The sequence below is a fragment of the Cicer arietinum genome, chromosome 7, assembly GCF_000331145.2.
Source record: "Cicer arietinum cultivar CDC Frontier isolate Library 1 chromosome 7, Cicar.CDCFrontier_v2.0, whole genome shotgun sequence".
NCBI lineage: Eukaryota > Viridiplantae > Streptophyta > Magnoliopsida > Fabales > Fabaceae > Cicer > Cicer arietinum.
The window spans coordinates 50,954,906-50,973,707 of NC_021166.2; the positions used below are offsets into that span (position 1 = coordinate 50,954,906).

General features: G+C 30.8%; 2 protein-coding genes across 3 annotated transcripts; both read left to right on the forward strand.

The window, feature by feature from the left end:
• Positions 1-4,025: 4,025 nt before the first annotated feature.
• On the forward strand, positions 4,026-6,691 carry LOC101491937 (gibberellin 20 oxidase 2-like). 2 transcript variants are annotated; one of them, XM_027336545.2, is made up of 3 exons: positions 4,026-4,744; positions 5,379-5,722; positions 6,156-6,328. In XM_027336545.2, exons 1-3 carry the CDS (start codon positions 4,200-4,202, stop codon positions 6,191-6,193), a joined length of 927 nt encoding a protein of 308 aa, XP_027192346.1. In that variant the 5' UTR covers positions 4,026-4,199; the 3' UTR covers positions 6,194-6,328. The 2 variants fall into 2 exon arrangements, with proteins under 2 accessions (XP_027192346.1, XP_004510900.1); XM_004510843.4 differs by having other exon boundaries at positions 4,033-4,744; positions 5,379-5,700; positions 6,156-6,691.
• A 7,179-nt stretch (positions 6,692-13,870) lies between these two features.
• Positions 13,871-17,143, forward strand: LOC101500058 (uncharacterized). Its single transcript, XM_073363648.1, has 4 exons — positions 13,871-15,990; positions 16,149-16,334; positions 16,476-16,581; positions 16,664-17,143. Exons 1-4 carry the CDS (start codon positions 13,871-13,873, stop codon positions 17,141-17,143), a joined length of 2,892 nt encoding a protein of 963 aa, XP_073219749.1.
• Positions 17,144-18,802: the final 1,659 nt, after the last annotated feature.

Consider the following 18,802-nt stretch of genomic DNA (forward strand, 5'->3'; position numbering starts at 1 on the left):
GATCGAACACATTTCAATTTCCTTCCCTTTTCTCTTTCAACACTTGCATGAAAGTGCTTGAAGACTCCAAATACCTGGTCTTTAGATTTCAAAGGAAATGCCCACACTTTTCTAGAGTGGTCGTCAATAAAAGTAACAAAATATGATGCACCACCAAGAGATTTACTATCCATCATACAAACATCAGTATGAACTAAATCAAGAATATTTTGCCTCCTATGAGGACCAGTATTATGAAAAGAAACTCTATGTTGTTTTCCAACAAAACAATGAGTGCAAGTTTTCGAGACGTACCTTTCACAGGAAGAAAGTTTTTCTTCGCAAGTATGTTGAGTCCTTTCTCACTCAAGTGACCAAGGCGCATATGCCATAAATCAGAAGATGCATCTTCAATTGCATTCACTTCTTCCTTGCATAACTTCGTAGGCATCCTATAGAGAGAAGTGGAACTTTGCTCCTTTGCAACCACTAGGGACCCTTTGGTGATTTTACATATACCACCACCACCAAAGTAAGTGTGGTAACCCTCAATATCCAATGCTTTCACCGAAATCAAATTGAGACGAATATTAGGTACATGTCTAACATTCTTCAATTGAAGCTTGCAACCAATCCCAGTTTCAACCCAAACATCTCCCATACCGATAATTTTACATACTCCTTCATCTCTCATTTTTACCATGCCAAAATCACCAGCACTGTAAGATGAGAAAAAATCACCCTTAGGAGTAACATGATATGAGGCACCCGAATCAATTATCAAAGTTGAATCCTGACATGCAAGGTTTATGGAATTATCATCACAAACAATGTAGACATTATTAACAGATGCAACTACTGTTGTATCTTTATCATTTTTCTTCTCTTTGTCTTCATCTTTTTCCCTTGATTGATCTCTCTTAACGAACCTGCAACTTCTTTTTATGTGACCCGTTTTGCCACAATGATAGCATATCACTTCTTTTCTAGTCCTCGACTTGCTTCTTGACTTGCTACGACTTTCAGAGTTGTCGCGTCTATGGAAGTTTCTAGATTGACTTCTCCTCCGTGACTCTGTAACTAGTGCTTCTGACTTTGAGGAAGAACCAATCAAACCACGTTCCTTTCTTCAAGCTTCTTCATTCAACATGCTCTCTTTAACTGTTGACATTTTCAACTTTTCACTTGGAGCTGAATTGGTCAACGTCACAACAAGGTCTTCCCAATTATCAGGCAAGGAACTCAACAATAACAACGCTTGAAACTCATCATCTAATTTAATTTATGCAGTTGTCAACTGATTCACTGTATTCTGAAAAATACTCATATGCTCTGCCATTGAATCCCCATCTTTGTATTTCATATTCACTAGCTTCCGAATCAAGAATGCTTTATTTTGCACATTCTTTCGTTCATACAACTCTTTTAATTTTTTACCACATCTTGTTAGCATCTATTTCAGTTTCAACATGTGGATACATACTAAGATCCAACCACTGCTTGATCAACGCCACTGCCTTTCTATTCATCTTCTTCCAGTCAGCGTCAGATTTATCTGCGGGTTTAGCAGTGTCACCCTCAATAGGATCATACAAATCTTTATTGTATAACATGTCTTCCATGAGAGTCTTCCAAAGTGTATAATTACAAGAGTTGAGTTTAATCATATTGGGACCTTTATTTTCCTCCTCCATTTAAATGCACAAATCAAATAACCGAGTTCTGATACCACTTTGTTGGGAAAAAACCAGAGATAATTAGCGATAACTATCTCAATAATGCAGAATATTTTTCTCCCACCTGTGCAGATAAATGGCCAAACAGAAAATACAATTTCAGAGTAAAAATAATTTGCAGAAAAATAAATATGAGACAAACGCAATTTTTAACGTGGAAAACTTCCATCAAATTGAGAGAATAAAAACTACGGGACCTAGTCCAGTAAAACTTCCACTATAATAATTAATGGGTACACCAGAGTCTTCCTAATAACAATAGGGAACATCAATCAACAATAACAACCTTATAACAACCTTCCACTAAAGTGGGTATGCCAAAGTTACTCTCAGAGAAGATAAAACTACTCAAACTGTATATTAAAATAACAAACTCAGTGGTAGAAATAACATACTAAATTTGTAGATCAAACGGAGCAAGTTTGCTACACACCTGTTACCACCACCGCAACCAAACCCTTATTTTTCTGGCAGCCGTTCTCTTTCGTTCTACTAATTCTTAGGATTTCTAAATCTCTTTTATTTCCTTCACGTGGGCCTAGTCTAATAATACATTTTTTTTCTTTTTTTCTTTCTTTTATTTCAATAATAATAATATTAATAATAATACTAATATTAATAAAACTAGTGGGTTCCACTTGTAGAGTGAACTCACCCAACAAAATTTCATCAAGTAAAACATACCGAGAGATCTCCAAGAGAAGAAAAATATTATGAGCACAATGATTTTCTTCCAAATAGACATGAAAAACCTTGAAAAAACTATTTGTCTGTAAACATCATAAAAGAAAATTATATGTATAATATACACATTGAGACAACTCAATGGAATTTTAGACACGTGTCACCTAATGATACGGCTGATGCCATATTACTTTAAATAAACATATTGAATTTATATAAATGAAAGATTTATTTATCTAATATTTTAAAATTTTGAATGAAGATACTGTGTAGACACTATATATACCATTTCAATGATTACTTTTAGTAATTAGTATTTTTGTTAAAGTGGTCGTAAACCTTAGTAACATGAATTAAACTCTAGATCAATATATAATCTTTCTATGTAGCTAACCAAACTACTGCACTACTTTGAGGGATATTATTTTTATGATTAGTCTTAATCTAATGTGCATACCACCCATTATTTTAGACTTGTTTATTAACCCAACACCAACCAAATGCACCATTTTTCCTTCTATATAGCATGCCTACATAGTTTTGATATGCACACGGATTCGACAAGAAATTTGGTTCGTTCTTCATGTTGGATTTTCCTTTTCTAGAGGTTCCAATCCCCAAGATAATATTAAATTTTGTTATTATTCCATTTTCTTTTCCTCCTTCATATTTTATTACTTAATTTAATAAAAAATTGCGTGTCTCAAGCTGGATCATTTGTTTTTTCCCTAGCACTTTTTTGCATTCCTAACATATACAATTGCTAGAATAATACATTTTTTTACTGGCTAGAATAATACATGCAACTAGACTAGTAATGAAGTTTTTCCCCTTCTAGTGACACGTTTATGCAACTCTCTCATAAATTCTCAAATCATGATGGTATAAAATTTCTATAAGAACGTTCTATTTTTTTCTTTTAATCATAAGTGATATAACTTTTCCTTACTAAGGGGGATGTTTATGCACACCACTTGTAAGATTTGAAACATTGGCACGTGTAGTCTACCAATATATAATTGACATATTCTATAAACACGACATTGATAGAGATAGAAATTGGACGATTATGTAAAACAAAACAAAAAAAGAAATTTGAACGATTTTTATTATAAAAAAAAGAGTATATGTTTCGTTTGTTCAAAATAACTTTTAATTTCCCGTTTCACAAAAATTAAATATATAAAAAAAAAAGAGAGAATATTGTCTTTATTAAAGAAAAAAGCTTGAACACTTTTCATATTCTTTTTACCTTTTATGATTACAACAAAAATGACAAATTTAAAAAAGTTATAACTGATTATGTTAAGAATCATATTAAAATTGTAAAAAAAAATGCCCTAAATTTTCTTATTTATTATTATTAATATATTATATTTATCATATATATATTTTAAAATAATAACTTCAAAATTTGCTCATAATATTAATTAATTAATACAATTGAAAAATGTAAATTAAAATTATATTAAAAATTAAAGCGATAAATTTTTAGCGACAAATTTATTTTACAAATTTGAGTTATTGTGAAATGAATGAAATATATATTAATTAAGATTCTCATATTCAATTTCTCGACTTCCCCAATGAAGTCTCTTGACCTTTCTACACACTCCATTTTCACCACCTTTATTAATTAACCTCTTCCTTTGTCTTAGTTGCCATTCAATTACAATCCATTATTTTATGTTCTCTCTAATCTCACTCTTCATTGCTCCTACTTCCAAAATTCTTACATAAATTGCATTGCACAAAGTATTCAACAACTACAATAGCCACTTTAACTTTTTCTCTTCAAACATGCAAGTACTTCATCCTTCAATGCTAATTGCACCCCCAAATACGAATGAAAATATCATGAATGAACAAAAATCATTTCATGATACATCTTTTTTACCATGTCAATCTAAAATACCCTTAGAATTCATTTGGCCAGATCATGAGAAACCATGTTTAACACCACCAAAACTTCATGTTCCACCTATTGATTTAAAAGCCTTTCTCTCTAATGATCCACAAGAAATTTCAAATGCTTGTTCAAAAGTGAACGAGGCATGCAAAAAGCATGGTTTTTTTCTTGTTGTTAATCATGGAGTTGATAATAAACTCATAGCTCAAGCTCATAAGCTTATAGATGATTTCTTCTCCATGCAACTTTTAGAGAAACAAAGAGCTCAAAGAAAAATTGGAGAACATTGTGGTTATGCTAATAGTTTTATTGGAAGATTCTCTTCAAAACTTCCTTGGAAAGAAACACTTTCTTTTCGTTACTCTAATGATAAGTCTTGTAGAATTGTGGAAGAGTATTTTGTAAATGTCATGGGAGAAGATTTCAGGCAATTTGGGTAAGACACAAACACGTTGGAGTTTTCTTTCATACTCAATTATTTAGTGTCTATTTATTTCATGTTTTGTGTTTTTATTTTCACTTCAATTAATAAATATTGGATAATATAGATTCAATATTTTGTTCACTATTTTCATTTATGATTTTTGAAAACGTCCTTATCTAAAAATTTTAAAATTTCAGAAATGAAAAATGTCAAAACATTATTTTCATTGTATTCAAAAGTATATTTTTTCTAGTTTGTTTTCCATTTTCTCTTTATCATAACAATAGTTGTTCATTACATATATTTTTCATCTCTTTATTAATAATTTAAAATAAACAGACACTTTTAAAAATAAAAACAAAAAATATTTAAAAAAAAAATAAATGCGGCCTTAATTTCAAAATATTAAAAGACAATTTTTTTCCTTCTTTTTTCTATGTTTGGAGTGTCAATATAAAAGAAAATAATGTAAAATGAAATGGAATTACATAACATCCATGCAACATCCAATTAGCTCATTCACTCTATTTCATTTCATTTTATACAACCATTTCAAACATTACGGTTACTAATAATAACAAATGACAACCATTTTCAACTTTTTCTTATTATAGAAAAAAAATAATATTTTTTCATTAATTTGTAGGAGTGTGTACCAAGACTATTGTGAAGCAATGAACAAACTCTCTCTTGAGATCATGGAACTTCTAGGGATGAGCCTAGGAGTTGGAAATAACTATTTTAGAGAATTTTTTGAAGGAAATGAGTCGGTAATGAGACTTAATTACTATCCACCATGTAAAAGTCCTAATTTAGCCTTAGGTACTGGCCCCCATTGTGACCCTACTTCCCTAACAATTCTCCATCAAGATCAAGTTGAAGGTCTCCAAGTTCTTGTGGATGAAAAATGGCACTCAATTGTTCCTAAAGATGATGCCTTTGTGGTCAATATTGGTGATACATTCATGGTATGGTTCACATTATTACAAGGTTGTCAAATTGCACATACAAAATTCATAAATAATTGAAATTTTTATTATATGTATTATTTAAAAAAACAAATTTTTGTAACGAAAATTAGAGAGAAAATAAATCAATAAAAGTGGAACTAGACTCTGATGCCTTACGCGATGTATCGGGTTTGGTTTAGTGGATGAAAAAAGATGATTGAGATGAGAGACCCTATTAAAGATGGTCACACATGTGTACTCAAATAGTAGAGATTCTCTCTCTCTCTCTCTCTCTCTCTCTCTCTCTCTCTCTCTCTCTCTCTCTCTCTCTCTCTATATATATATATATATATATATATATATATATATATATCACATTTGGTATAAATTAATTACCAAGTGAACTAATTAATCATTAGTTATTATGGTTATGGAAACTTAAATATATAACATGTTGTGATTTATGTTTTCAGGCTCTATCAAATGGGATATTCAAGAGTTGTTTGCATAGAGCAGTTGTAAATGACAAAATAGTGAGAAAATCACTTGCATTTTTTCTATGTCCAAGTGAAGACAAAGTGGTCACTCCTCCAAAAGAGCTAATAAACAAAGAGAATCCAAAGATATATCCAAACTTCACATGGCCATGTTTGCTTGAATTTACACAAAAACATTATAGGGCTGATCAAAGAACCCTTGATGCTTTCTCAAGGTGGCTACATGAGAAAAACAACTAAAATTAGAGGTGCCCCCACATTTGTCATATATTGCAAAGAAAAAGAAAATATTATAAACTTGGATATTTTAACTTAAGGAAGATGACATCACATAAAGTGAAAAGAGGGTGTGCTTTTGATGAGAAGAAGGTAATAGAAAACACCAATGAATATGCCAACTTTGTAATTAGTGCTCTAGTTTTAAGTATTGAAAGAATCCTAATTATGCAAATGGAGGAAATGGAAAAACCATATTCGTTGGAATAAAGAGTTCAATAATGCTTGTTGTGTAATGATCATGTTCTATTCTTGTCATTACAAAAGTATTTTATGGTGTCTTGAACTTTATTGTGATTATATATTAACTCTATGCATGTATATATTATGCGTAGATTTAGAAATTAGAATAGAACCTTAGTAGAATCACATGACTTTTATTTGGAATCTAGAATAACTTAATTTATTCAATTGAGAATTTATTCATCTAGCTTATCCAATCAGAAATACGCAATTGATAGACAATGCTTGCATGGCAAGCAATTTGTTAACGTAGCTATCACCTTCGCTTTGGACTAGATAATTATTTAGAATCTATTTGGGACTTTTTTTTTTTTGTGTTTTAAATTTTTCAAAAGTTAAATTTAGTTTCAGTATTCTAAATTTTGTGGTGAGTTTTAGATTATTCTTTTGAGATAAACTACTCTTGTAACATCGTTTCACAATAAATTCACTTAATATAAATAATAAAATTGACATATAAAATTATTATTTGTAACAAAATCACTTTTGACACTACAGATTTGCAAATGTTTTGTAAACTTTTGTAGTATTCAAAATATCATGGCCTCTGACATGTGAGTCACACTACTACCGTTGAAATCTGCATATGAAAAATATGAATCTTGTAAATTTATATTCAACATAAATTATAAAATTAATATAATAATAATAATAATAATAATAATAATAATAATAATAATAATAATAATAATAATAATAATAATAATAACTCATGTATATGTACTTAAATAGGGCGATTTGATATATAGGTTTAATTTTTTTTAATATTTTATAGTTTGATCTTTTTAGCTAAATAAATTTCTAAAACAAATTTAGTGTTGTCTATCTAAGAAAATAGTTTGGTCTTGCGCAAGCAAAGTGAAACACTATCAAGATGAGGAGCTCTAACAATCCTACAACAATAAATTTTCCACCAAAAAATGCACAAAAAAGAGCTCGTAATTAAAAAATAGATGAGAAACAAACTTATTCTCCTCGAAAACAAAATGGACACTCGAGATCTCGAAACAAAGACAACACATCCGTTCGAAACAAGGCGCCCCGAACACAATCTATTAAAAAGCAATTGAACCAAATATATTTCTATCGATTTTTTACTTTGTTGTGTTCAACCTCACTTATGTCTACCGAGGTAGGAGTAGTCTTTTTCTTTAGGGGTTGATGTTTCTTTTTGTTAAGATGTGTTTAAGTGTTTGTTTCTATGTTATCTTGTTTTCCTGGTAAAAAATGTATTACTTTTGTTCTTGTCACATCTTGTGTCCATAACGTGTTAATTTGATATCTCTTTAATTTGACTTTTTTTATAAAAAAAAAAAATAAGTTTATTGTGTCTCTACTAGCTCTCAATCTATATATATATATATATAGAATATTTCATGTATTCTTTAGGTATTTTTTTAATTATCAATATGAAACATTTTAAGAAATTTTCTTTTTTATTAAGCTCTCAAGCTTATTTTCACTTATGTGCAAATCTTGTGATTCTAAGTGTGCATCATTCTTTGCTCCTCTATCATATGAGTCTAGAAACGGCTCCATTCATATTGTTTTCTTCCCATCGGATATAAGTTGTCTTCCATATTTTGAGTTCAAGAAGTTGGTTTCGACAACTACATGTCAACATCCAAGACGATGATTGAACATACCAATGTTATATATGCTACATTTTCAATCATTTTTTGTTAGACTTTACTTATCTAATTGACATAATTTTGGATACCTTTATTTCTATTTGGACGCCTCTATTTCAACTTACTAATTATCTTAATCATTTTATATTATACACTTACCTTTTATGTTAATTTATTTCTTTTTAAAAGGTTAAGATATATGATTGGTCTTTGTAAATACAAGTTTTGTTTTAGTCTTAGTAAATTTTTTTGTTTGATTTTTACCCTTGTAAATATTGTTGTTTTATTTTTTTTCGTTGTTATTTTATTTTAGTCATTGCACAATTAGTTTTTATTGAAATTGGTACACACAAGCCTAATTAAAGTCAGCAATTGCGTAAATCTTCTTTAATGAGAGTTTGCTTTTTGTCCATTTGTATGTTTTGCTTAATTGAGTGAAAAGGTAAAATATATTATGTAACAAAAAATATATAGTTTTATTACTTCATTTTCTTTTATAAGTTTTCTAAGTCAGGAGTAACTTTATTTAGGGTGCATCTAGACATAACAACAAAATCCATTTCCGCTGATATTTATTCAAATCCGCTTTGATTTTGATAGAAAAAATCTGATTTGATTGAGTTTGAGTTTAGGTTCGAGTTTTCCTTGAATTTAAAAGATGGGTGTGGGGCGGTTAATAGAATAATCATATCCCAATTAAAGCAAAATATGAGTTAATTGTGTGTTTACAATGTTATTTTCTTTGTACAGGCAAGCCTAATTGAAGTCAGCAATTGCATAAATCTTTTTTAATGAGAGTTTGCTTTTTGTCCATTTGTGTGTTTTGTCTAATTGAGTAAAAGAGTAAAAAATATTATGTAACAAAATGTATATAGTTTTATTGCTTCACTTTTTTTTTATTTATAGTTTTCTTAAGCGAGGAATAATGCATCTAGACATGACAAAAAAATTCATATTCGCGGATATTTATCCAAATCTACTTGATTTTGACGGAAAAAATCTATTTTGACTGGATTTGAGTTCAGGTTCGATTTTTCCTTGATTTTAAAAGATGGGTGTGGGGCGGTTAATGGGACAGTTATATCCACCCTGAACCCGCTTTGTTTGTATGCAAATTATATAATTACTCATCATAAATTAAAAATCCTCAAATAAACCCTAATTAGAAGATCTCCTTGTATAAACCCTAATGAAATAGTGAAGATAACAAAGATTTCATGTTACTTTATATGCTAGAGTTGCAAAAGGGATTGGCGTTCGAGGCGGGGGACTATTTTTTTAGTTGATTACTAATTTTTATGTGAAGATTGGGTGGGGCGTGTATACTCGATCTCCATTGGGTATGGCTTTGGGGTTTTCTATTTTTCCTCTCTATCAGGGGTCAGGGAGGAGGAATGAGGAAGTAGCAGGAAGCCAAGGCCAGGGACGACAAAAGTAAAAATTGTCCCCGTTCCCCTGCCATACCTAACATTGAACATTAAACACAAATATCTCGCCCAAATGAAAAGTCACTCACATTTTTATATTATAAAAAAGTCATTATATTTCTTCGACCAAATGTATTATTCAAACCAATCAAAATTCTTTGTTTTGAATTAGATTTAGTTATATTGGGTTTCGTTTTAATTTTTGTGAGTCGTCGAAAAACAAACAAAGCAACTCGTGTAATTGTTGAATACATTGTGTGTTTACTATCATTTTATTCACCATGTTTATAACGACTCCCAAACTACATAAATGGAGTGACAAGTTTAACTCTAATACCAAATGTTAGTATTTCAAAATATTTATAAAACGAAATTACATACACAAAGTTGGTAGTAACTAACGTAGTGGATTGAAATAAGTAGATCATAAATGTGCAAACACGAGAATGAGGGTTGAATTGTGTTTGACTAAGTTTATAACTTTTTCATTATTTGATTAAACTGGTTCAGACTTGATTATTTACTTGGAGTAAAAGCAATAATAAACTAAGGAGTGCAGAAATAAAGTGACACAAGTAATTTATCATAGTTCACTACTAACTTGACTACATCTAGTCCCTTCATTCGAAAAGATTTAATCCATCAATTCAACAACTTGAATTACAAAGCATCTGACCCTTCAAGCCAGCTTGACAACCCCAAACTTTAGAGGAACACACACCTTGACTCTACCATTTAAGTCTTCTTCACTCAATCTGACAATCCTAAATTGTTGAAGACACACTAAGACCACTATCGGATTTGAATACAAATATTTGGAATTTAAGTAGTTACTTCTAACAAGTTGGTTATAACAATGACTATCACATTTTAAGAAAAATATTTAGAAAATATTTTTCATTCGAACAAGTGTTTCTCTCTTTGAACTCTAAGATGAATTTGAAATTTTGAATTTGAGTTCTTATACTCTTTTCTGATTTTTTGATGATCTTCTTATTTAGCCTTGAATATCTATTTATAATTAAAATTATAGCTTCAATTTAGTTCTTATTTAATTCTGAATTGTATCTTCATTCCTAACATGATCAACAATGATCTTATTCAAAAATAATTCTGAACGAGATGTTTTTGGATAATATGTTTGTTAGCCAATTCTTTATTTCTAAATCCAATATGAACAGTTCTTCTAGATTGATTATATTCTTATTTTATAAATTCTTCAGATTGATTATGTTCGTTTTTTGTTCAGATTGAGTTTGTAAATTCTTCAGATTGATTATGTTCATATTTTTTTATAGATAAATCTTGACTATATTTTGTTTTCAACTTGGTCAAAGATTTTCTTCAATCATAAATCAAAATCAAATTTTATTTGTGATTTTCTTCAAAAACATTTGACTATATATTCTTTTCAACTTGATCAAATATTTTTTTCAATCATAAATCTGAATCAAATCTTATTTTACATTTTCTTCAAAAACATGAGTCTTCTTTCATACTATATGAAATCAAATATATTGTTATCATAAAATACTTTTGTTAACATCAAAACTCTAAATATAAAATCAACTTAGTTCCAACATATCATTTTCTAGCTAATGGGCAGCTACCACAATATGTATATAGTGGGTAGCTACCGCATGTAAAAAAATGGAGAAATAAAACTAAAATTAAATATTTAGTTACGAGGGAAAGAATAGAAGACCACGAAATGTTAGAATTTAATTCTTAAGCAAAATTACATAAACATAGACGAAACAAAAAAAAAAAAATTAGAGTGTGTACTTTCAATTATCACTAATTGCTTGAAGATGTTGAGGTTCTTTTAAGATTTCTAGAATCTCATTTTTGTGATGGAAATTTTTCTAGAAGAGATGTTAAATTTAGGGAGTCAAAACAAGTGAATTGCACCCCTTATGTACAATTTATCCCCATCACAAAAAAATCAGGATGTGCAATGGATAATTGCCACAATGTGCATTTAGTATAGTAGGTAATTATCACATGTAAATAATAGGAAAAATAAAACTAACAAAGCTATGTAGTTTGTTTGGTCAAACTCGAGCCAAATCCTATGAAAAGAGGTTGACTTGGATTGTGTCAATATGGTTATGTAATAAAAGATAAACATAAATCCATTAAAAAAGTTTTTTAATAGTATGGATAAATATTAAAATTAAATCTAATAATAACATGAGAGAAAGATTATTTCCAAAAAAGAAACATGAGAGAAAGGATGTGATAATAGATCAAACAAACATAAAAAGTAAACACTGAAATATACAAAGAATATTAATAGATATATATCTTATAGTATTATATAGACATCATGTGATTGTCCTAGCCTTAATTAACTTGATATTTTTGTCTTATTGCAAATTATGAACTAAAGTTAAATATTTTGCTACAATAATGTACGTGTACACCGTTTACTTATTCCACAAAGTATTGAAATATTTTGAATTATTGTTAAAAGATTTAAATAATCAAATCATGTCACAATCATACATTATAAGAAATTCGACATATTGAAGTATATTGTAATTGCAAAGGTGTTCTTTACTGAAAAGTTAAGCGGTGGCAATATGCATTCATAAATGAAAGAGTTTTTTTTTGTTTTAAAAAAAAATTTAGCATCCTTTAATCAATCCATCACTACAAGAAAACAGACATATACCTACAGAAGTTTATAATGATAAAATTAAAAACTGTAGTTATAGACAAGCTATCTCCACAGATAAATTAGTTGTTGTTGGTATAGGTGTCTTATACCTCCAGTAACATAAATTTGTCACTAATTGTTATAGTTACACACTTAAATCTGTGGCTATAGACATCAAAATTGAAAAATATATATTTTTTAAACGAGCCAAAATCTTAATTGTTTGTGAAAATAAAATTGTACAAAATTTTCACGATTTTAGTCAAAAAAAAATTTAATAGAGGCAAAATCCTAATTTTTTTAATGCACCCAATTTCAATAGAGCCAAAATCTTAATTTTTTCAATGGAGGTAAAAAAAATTCAATTGAGATAAAATCCAAATTTTTTCAATGGAGGCAAAAACAAATTTATTGGAGCCAAAATAAAAATTAGTAGAGCAAAAACCTAAATCAGTACCAAGTACCAACTAAACCATTTCTCATCAAAACACCTAAAACCCAAAACTGTTGTCCTCTTTCACCCAATCTGAGCCCCAATCGGACCCCTAACATCTGAATCACGAATCCTAATCCATGCCTTCTCCTTCTCGTCGTCAATCAACTAGCTTCTCGTCGTTGATCCATCCCGAGCTGCACTCGCCGTCGAACCATATTTCTCATCGTCGCACCGTCGTTCTTGTCGTCGCACCGTCGTTCTTGTCATCGCACCACGAGAGCCACCGTGACCGGACCCTATGACCACCGTTCTCGCACCACCGGTAATTTCTCGAACCACCATTTTGTACTGTTTATGTAATTTCTCGAACCACCATTATGCACTGTTTTGAATTTCGCACAACCTGAACCCGTGATGTTGTTTGAATAAGAACTTGGTGCTGAAAACCCGTTGAGAATGTTCTGTTCTGAACCTGTGATGTTGTTTAAACCTGTGATGTTGTATTGTTCTGTTTTGAGAATGTTCTGATGTTGTTGTTGATAACCTGTGATGTTGTTGTTGATGATCTGTCCTGTTCTGAGAATGTTATGATGTTGTATTTGATAACCTGTGATGTTGTTTAAACTTGTGATGTTGTTGTTGATGACTTGTTCTGTTCTGTTATGTTCTGATGTTGTTGTTGATGACCTAACCTCTTGTTGTTGATGACCTGATATTGTTGTTGAATATCATGTTCTTGACAAATTTTTTGTTCATTATAAAAATAAAAATAAATAATTTGACCCTTTTTATGTTGAATACCAAGATCTGGTGTTGTTGTTGAATACCATGTTCTTCATTTGAATTTTCAGATTGTTAATTTTTTAGGACTTGTATCATCCATTTTCAGTTAATTTTTCCAAATGGCTTATAGAGAATGGATGTTGGATCCATAAAAAAAAAGTGAAGAATATATTCGAGGAGTTAATGAATTTCTTGAATTTGCTTTTCAAAATTCACAAATCAATGGAAAAATAATGTGCCCTTGTACAAAATGTGTCAATTGTCACTCTTATTCTCGCGTATGTGTTTATGAACACTTAACAGATCCACACTGTGGATTTCTTAGAGGCTATAGACAATGGATATATCATGGTGAAAAACCTAGAACTTCAAGTAGCGCTACTAAACAAAATGTAGAAATGGAGCATGACATGGATGGATTAGTTCATGATGTATTTGGAATTCATTCTACAGAAGAGCCAATTTGTGGTGAAGGTGAAAGAATTCCCGAAGTTAGAGAAAACTCTAAATTTTACGAATTTGTAAAGGAGAATGAGCAAATGCTTTACCCCAACTGTAAGAAGTATAGCAAGCTATCATTTATGGTACATTTGTATCATTTAAAGTGTCTTCATGGGTGGAGTGACAAGTCATTCTCCATGTTGCTTGATTTACTAAGAGATGCTTTACCAGAAGAAAATGTTTTGCCAAAGTCATATTATGAAACTAAAAAGATTGTTTCAGGATTAGGTTTGGGGTATGAGAAGATCCATGCTTGTCCCAATGATTGCATATTATATTGGGATAAATATGCCAAATATGAAGTATGTCCAAAGTGTAGTACGTCAAGGTGGAAAACAACAAATGAAGACGTACAAGGTAATGGATTGGAGACTTCTGAGAGGCGAAAGAAGATACCAGCAAAGATCCTTCGATGGTTTCCATTGAAACCAAGGTTGCAAAGGTTATACATGTCCTCCAAAGTTGCAGAATCAATGAGATGGCACCATGAGAGTAGATTGAATGATGGTTCTCTTAGGCATCCAGCTGATTCCCTTGCTTGGAAGAATTTTGACGCTCGATATCCAACATTTTCGTTAGATCCTCGTAATTTTCGATTAGGAGTGGCTTCATATGGTTTCAATCCTTTCAAGACTATGAGTATTACTCATAGCACTTGGCCTGTCATTCTAATTCCTTACAATCTTCCTCCTTGGATGTGCATGAAACAACCATACTTCATGTTATCACTATTAATTCCGGGTCCAAAAGGTCCTGGAAATAACATTGACATTTATCTGCAACCTTTAGTACAAGAGTTGCAAGAGTTATGGGATGATGGAATTGAAACATTTGATGCCTATAAGAAAGAGACATTTCAACTTCGTGCAGCTATGATGTGGACTATTAATGACTTTCCAGCATATGCTAACTTGTCTGGATGGAGTACTAAAGGTCAATATGCATGTCCATGTTGTGGTATTGAAACTACCTCGCAGTGGTTACGTCATGGTAAAAAATTTTGCTACATGGGTCATCGTCGTTGGTTATCTCCCAAACATAAGTGGAGATTGAATAGTAGGGATTTTGATGGAACACGAGAGCTAAGGATCCCTCCTAAAAGACTTGATGGGACTGATATTTTAAGACAAATAGATGAATGTAGAGAAAAAGGTCTAGCAAATGGAGCACAACCTTGGAAAAAGAAGAGCATTTTCTTCACATTGCCTTATTGGCAATATAATGTATTGTGTCATAATCTTGATGTGATGCACATTGAAAAGAACGTATGTGACAACATTATTGGTACATTGTTAAACCAAGAGGGAAAATTCAAAGATAATTATAAGGCACGAGCTGATCTTGTAGATATGGGTATAAGAAGTATGCTCCATCCTCAACAAAGTCCTAATATAACTACAACGTGTTTGCCTAGAGCATGCTATCAAATGACTAACAAAGAAAAGGAATCTTTCCTAAGCATTCTCAAGAATGTAAAAACTTCAGATGAATGCTCATCAAACATCCCACGTTGTGTGCATGTCAAGCAACACAAGATGTTTGGATTGAAAAGTTACGATTGTCATGTTTTGATGCAAGAGCTTCTTCCAGTAGCATTACGGGGTTCATTGCCAGATAAAGTCACTTCAGTGTTAGTTGATCTTTGCAATTTCTTCAAGCAAATTTGTTCTAAGGTACTTAATGTGGAATTTCTATCACAATTGGAGTCTCAAATAGTTATCACACTTTGTCAGTTGGAAACAATTTTTCCTCCTTCATTTTTTACTGTTATGATGCATTTGGTAATTCATTTGGCACACGAAGCCCAAGTTGCTGGACCGGTACAATATCGATGGATGTATCCGCTTGAGAGGTATGTATGTTTATAAAAATTGGTTTAATTAAAAGTGTTAAACAAGTTTTTTTGGATGTTGAGAACATAAATATTTTAAATTTTCTTCACTTTCAGGTTTCTTCTTACTCTTAAGTCCTTTGTACGTAATAGAGCCCATCCAGAAGGATCAATTGCAGAGGGATTTTTGCCAATGAATGTTTGACGTTTTGTTCGCAATATCTATCTGGGGTAGAAACTAGGTTCAATAGACCTAACAGAAATGACGATGAAGTCTCTGGAAGGCCATTAGGGATAAAGAAACAACATAAGTTACGATTAGGGAAGAGGAAGAAATTGAGTAGAACTAAACTTGACAAGAAAGAGTTAGCATAGGCACATAGATATGTGCTTTCTAATTGTGATGCAGTTGCTCCATTTATAGAGTAAGTCACATATCATATTTCAATTTTATACAATTTAAATTTTTATTACATTTTTTTTAACACTATTACTGTTACTTTTAGAGAACACATTTTACATCTTAAGAGACAGTGTCGATCACGACGATTGACACAGCTTGAAATTGACAAGCAACATGGTCAAAAATTTATTGAGTGGTTTAAACTCAGGGTGAGCATATAATAATTTAATTATTTAAATTTTACTGATTGTTTTTATATAGAAACTTACTATATTTCATGAAATATTTTAGATCCAGCATATGGATGAACAAAAGAGTTCAGAAGTTGCTCATGAACTTAGATGGTTATCTTGTGGACCATCTGAGGTAGTAAGAAGATACACAGATTATGCGATTAATGGTTTTAGATTCCACACAAAGAAGAGAGAGAGATTTTTGAAAACACAAAATAGTGGAGTTGTTGTAAAGACAAAGACCTCAAAAGATGAAATTAATTACTATGGGGCAATAACTGATATATTGATGTTGGATTATTCTGGAAAGTACAAGTTTGTGTTATTTAAATGTGATTGGGTTGATATTAATAAATGTATCAAGAAAGATAAGTTTGGCATGACGCTTGTCAATTTCAAATTTTTAAAACATACTGGGGAAAATATTTGTGATGACCCATTTGTGTTTGCATCACAGGCTAAAAAGGTGTTTTATATATATGATGAGAGAAACAAGGATTGGCTTGTTGTTCTCAATGCAAAAGTTAGGGATATCTAAGATATGGGTGATGAGGAATCTAATGAAATTGAAGAAATTCATGCGCAACTAATGGGCGATACAAGTGAAGCTACTCAAAATGTTAATGATTTGGTTAGGCTTGAAGTTGAAGATGATGATGACTTTTTTGAAGTTGTTGATGTTGATAATATGGATGATGATGAAGATGGTGAGGAAGACGAATGAAGTGTGTTCTAGTTGTGCATGATTTTATACATTATGTTTTTTCTTATACTTTTAGATTTGTCTATGTTTTTCTTATACTTTTAGATTTGTCTATGTTTTTTGAATTTTGTCCAAGTTACTCATTTATAATTTTGTGTTAGAGAAGCAATGGCTCGAAGAAGAAAGTTAAATATTCGACATCGAGCAAGTGATAATGAAGGAATTCAGTCTACTTCTAATAATACAAACTCAACCAATGTAGAATGAAGTAATGTTGCAGAAACTCGTTCTAGTCCTTGCCATGCAAAAGGTGTCATACATGAGTCTGTACAATCTCACTCAATTCCCTTTGATATAGAAGTTGAAGAAGAACAAATTGAAAAAGGTATTAATTATATATTCTTTGTTTTGAAGTTTTATTTATATTGTTTTTATTATGACTTATATGCACACATAGTTTTATTGTCTTTTGTTTGGTACAAGGAAGTAATGTTGTAGAAACTCGTTCTAGTCCTTGTCATGCAGAAGGTGTCATACGTGAGTCTGTAGAATCTCACTCAATTCCCTCTGATATAGAAGTTGAAGAAGAACAAATTGAAAAAGGTATTAATTATATATTCTTTGTTTTGAAGTTTTATTTATATTGTTTTTATTATGACTTATATGCACACATAGTTTTATTGTCCTTTTGTTTGGTTTGTAGAAGTAGAGCCTAAACGGGTTAGAGGTCCTACAAAAATGTTAGATGTTTGGGAAATGGAAGATGGTGATTTAATAATCGTTAATTTGGACAAATATGGTCGACCAATTGGTGAGGAAGGGACAACTCTAACTCGTTTCATTGGTAGCGTAGCTAGAAGGCATCAATATGCTCATATCGACTACAAGTCATGGAAAGTCATGCCAAATGATTACAAAGAAGAAATGTTGAAATTAATAGAGGTATTATGATTATTCATTTAACTAATATAACATATTTTTTTAAGAAGTCAATTGAGATGTACAATTAACATGTTTTTTAGTTTTTGTGCTCTAACATGTTTGATGTACAATGATGATGTTAGGAATATTTAATGGATTAACAATTTATAATCATACTTATAGTTTAAGAATATAGATGGTTAGCACACTCAAACTACATCATAACATGTTGATAACTGTAAGAATACATTTAACTAATATAACATGTTTCTTTAACATCTCTTATCATGTAGAGTAAATTTGAGTTTGTTCCTCCAATAAATGACTTAACAAGAGAAATGTTAAAATCTGAACTGAATGAGAAATAGAGGCAATGGAAGGGTGATCTAAAGTCAATGGCATATGACCCTACTAAAACAGAAGAAGAAGTTGCATCTCTTGTACCAGATGATAGGGTTGACCCTAATCAATATTGTGGTTTGGTTCATCATTGGTTTTTTGATGAAGGACAAGTAAGTCGTATATATTATGAGTAATATATTAAAGAGTTTATTATTTAGACTAATATTTTAT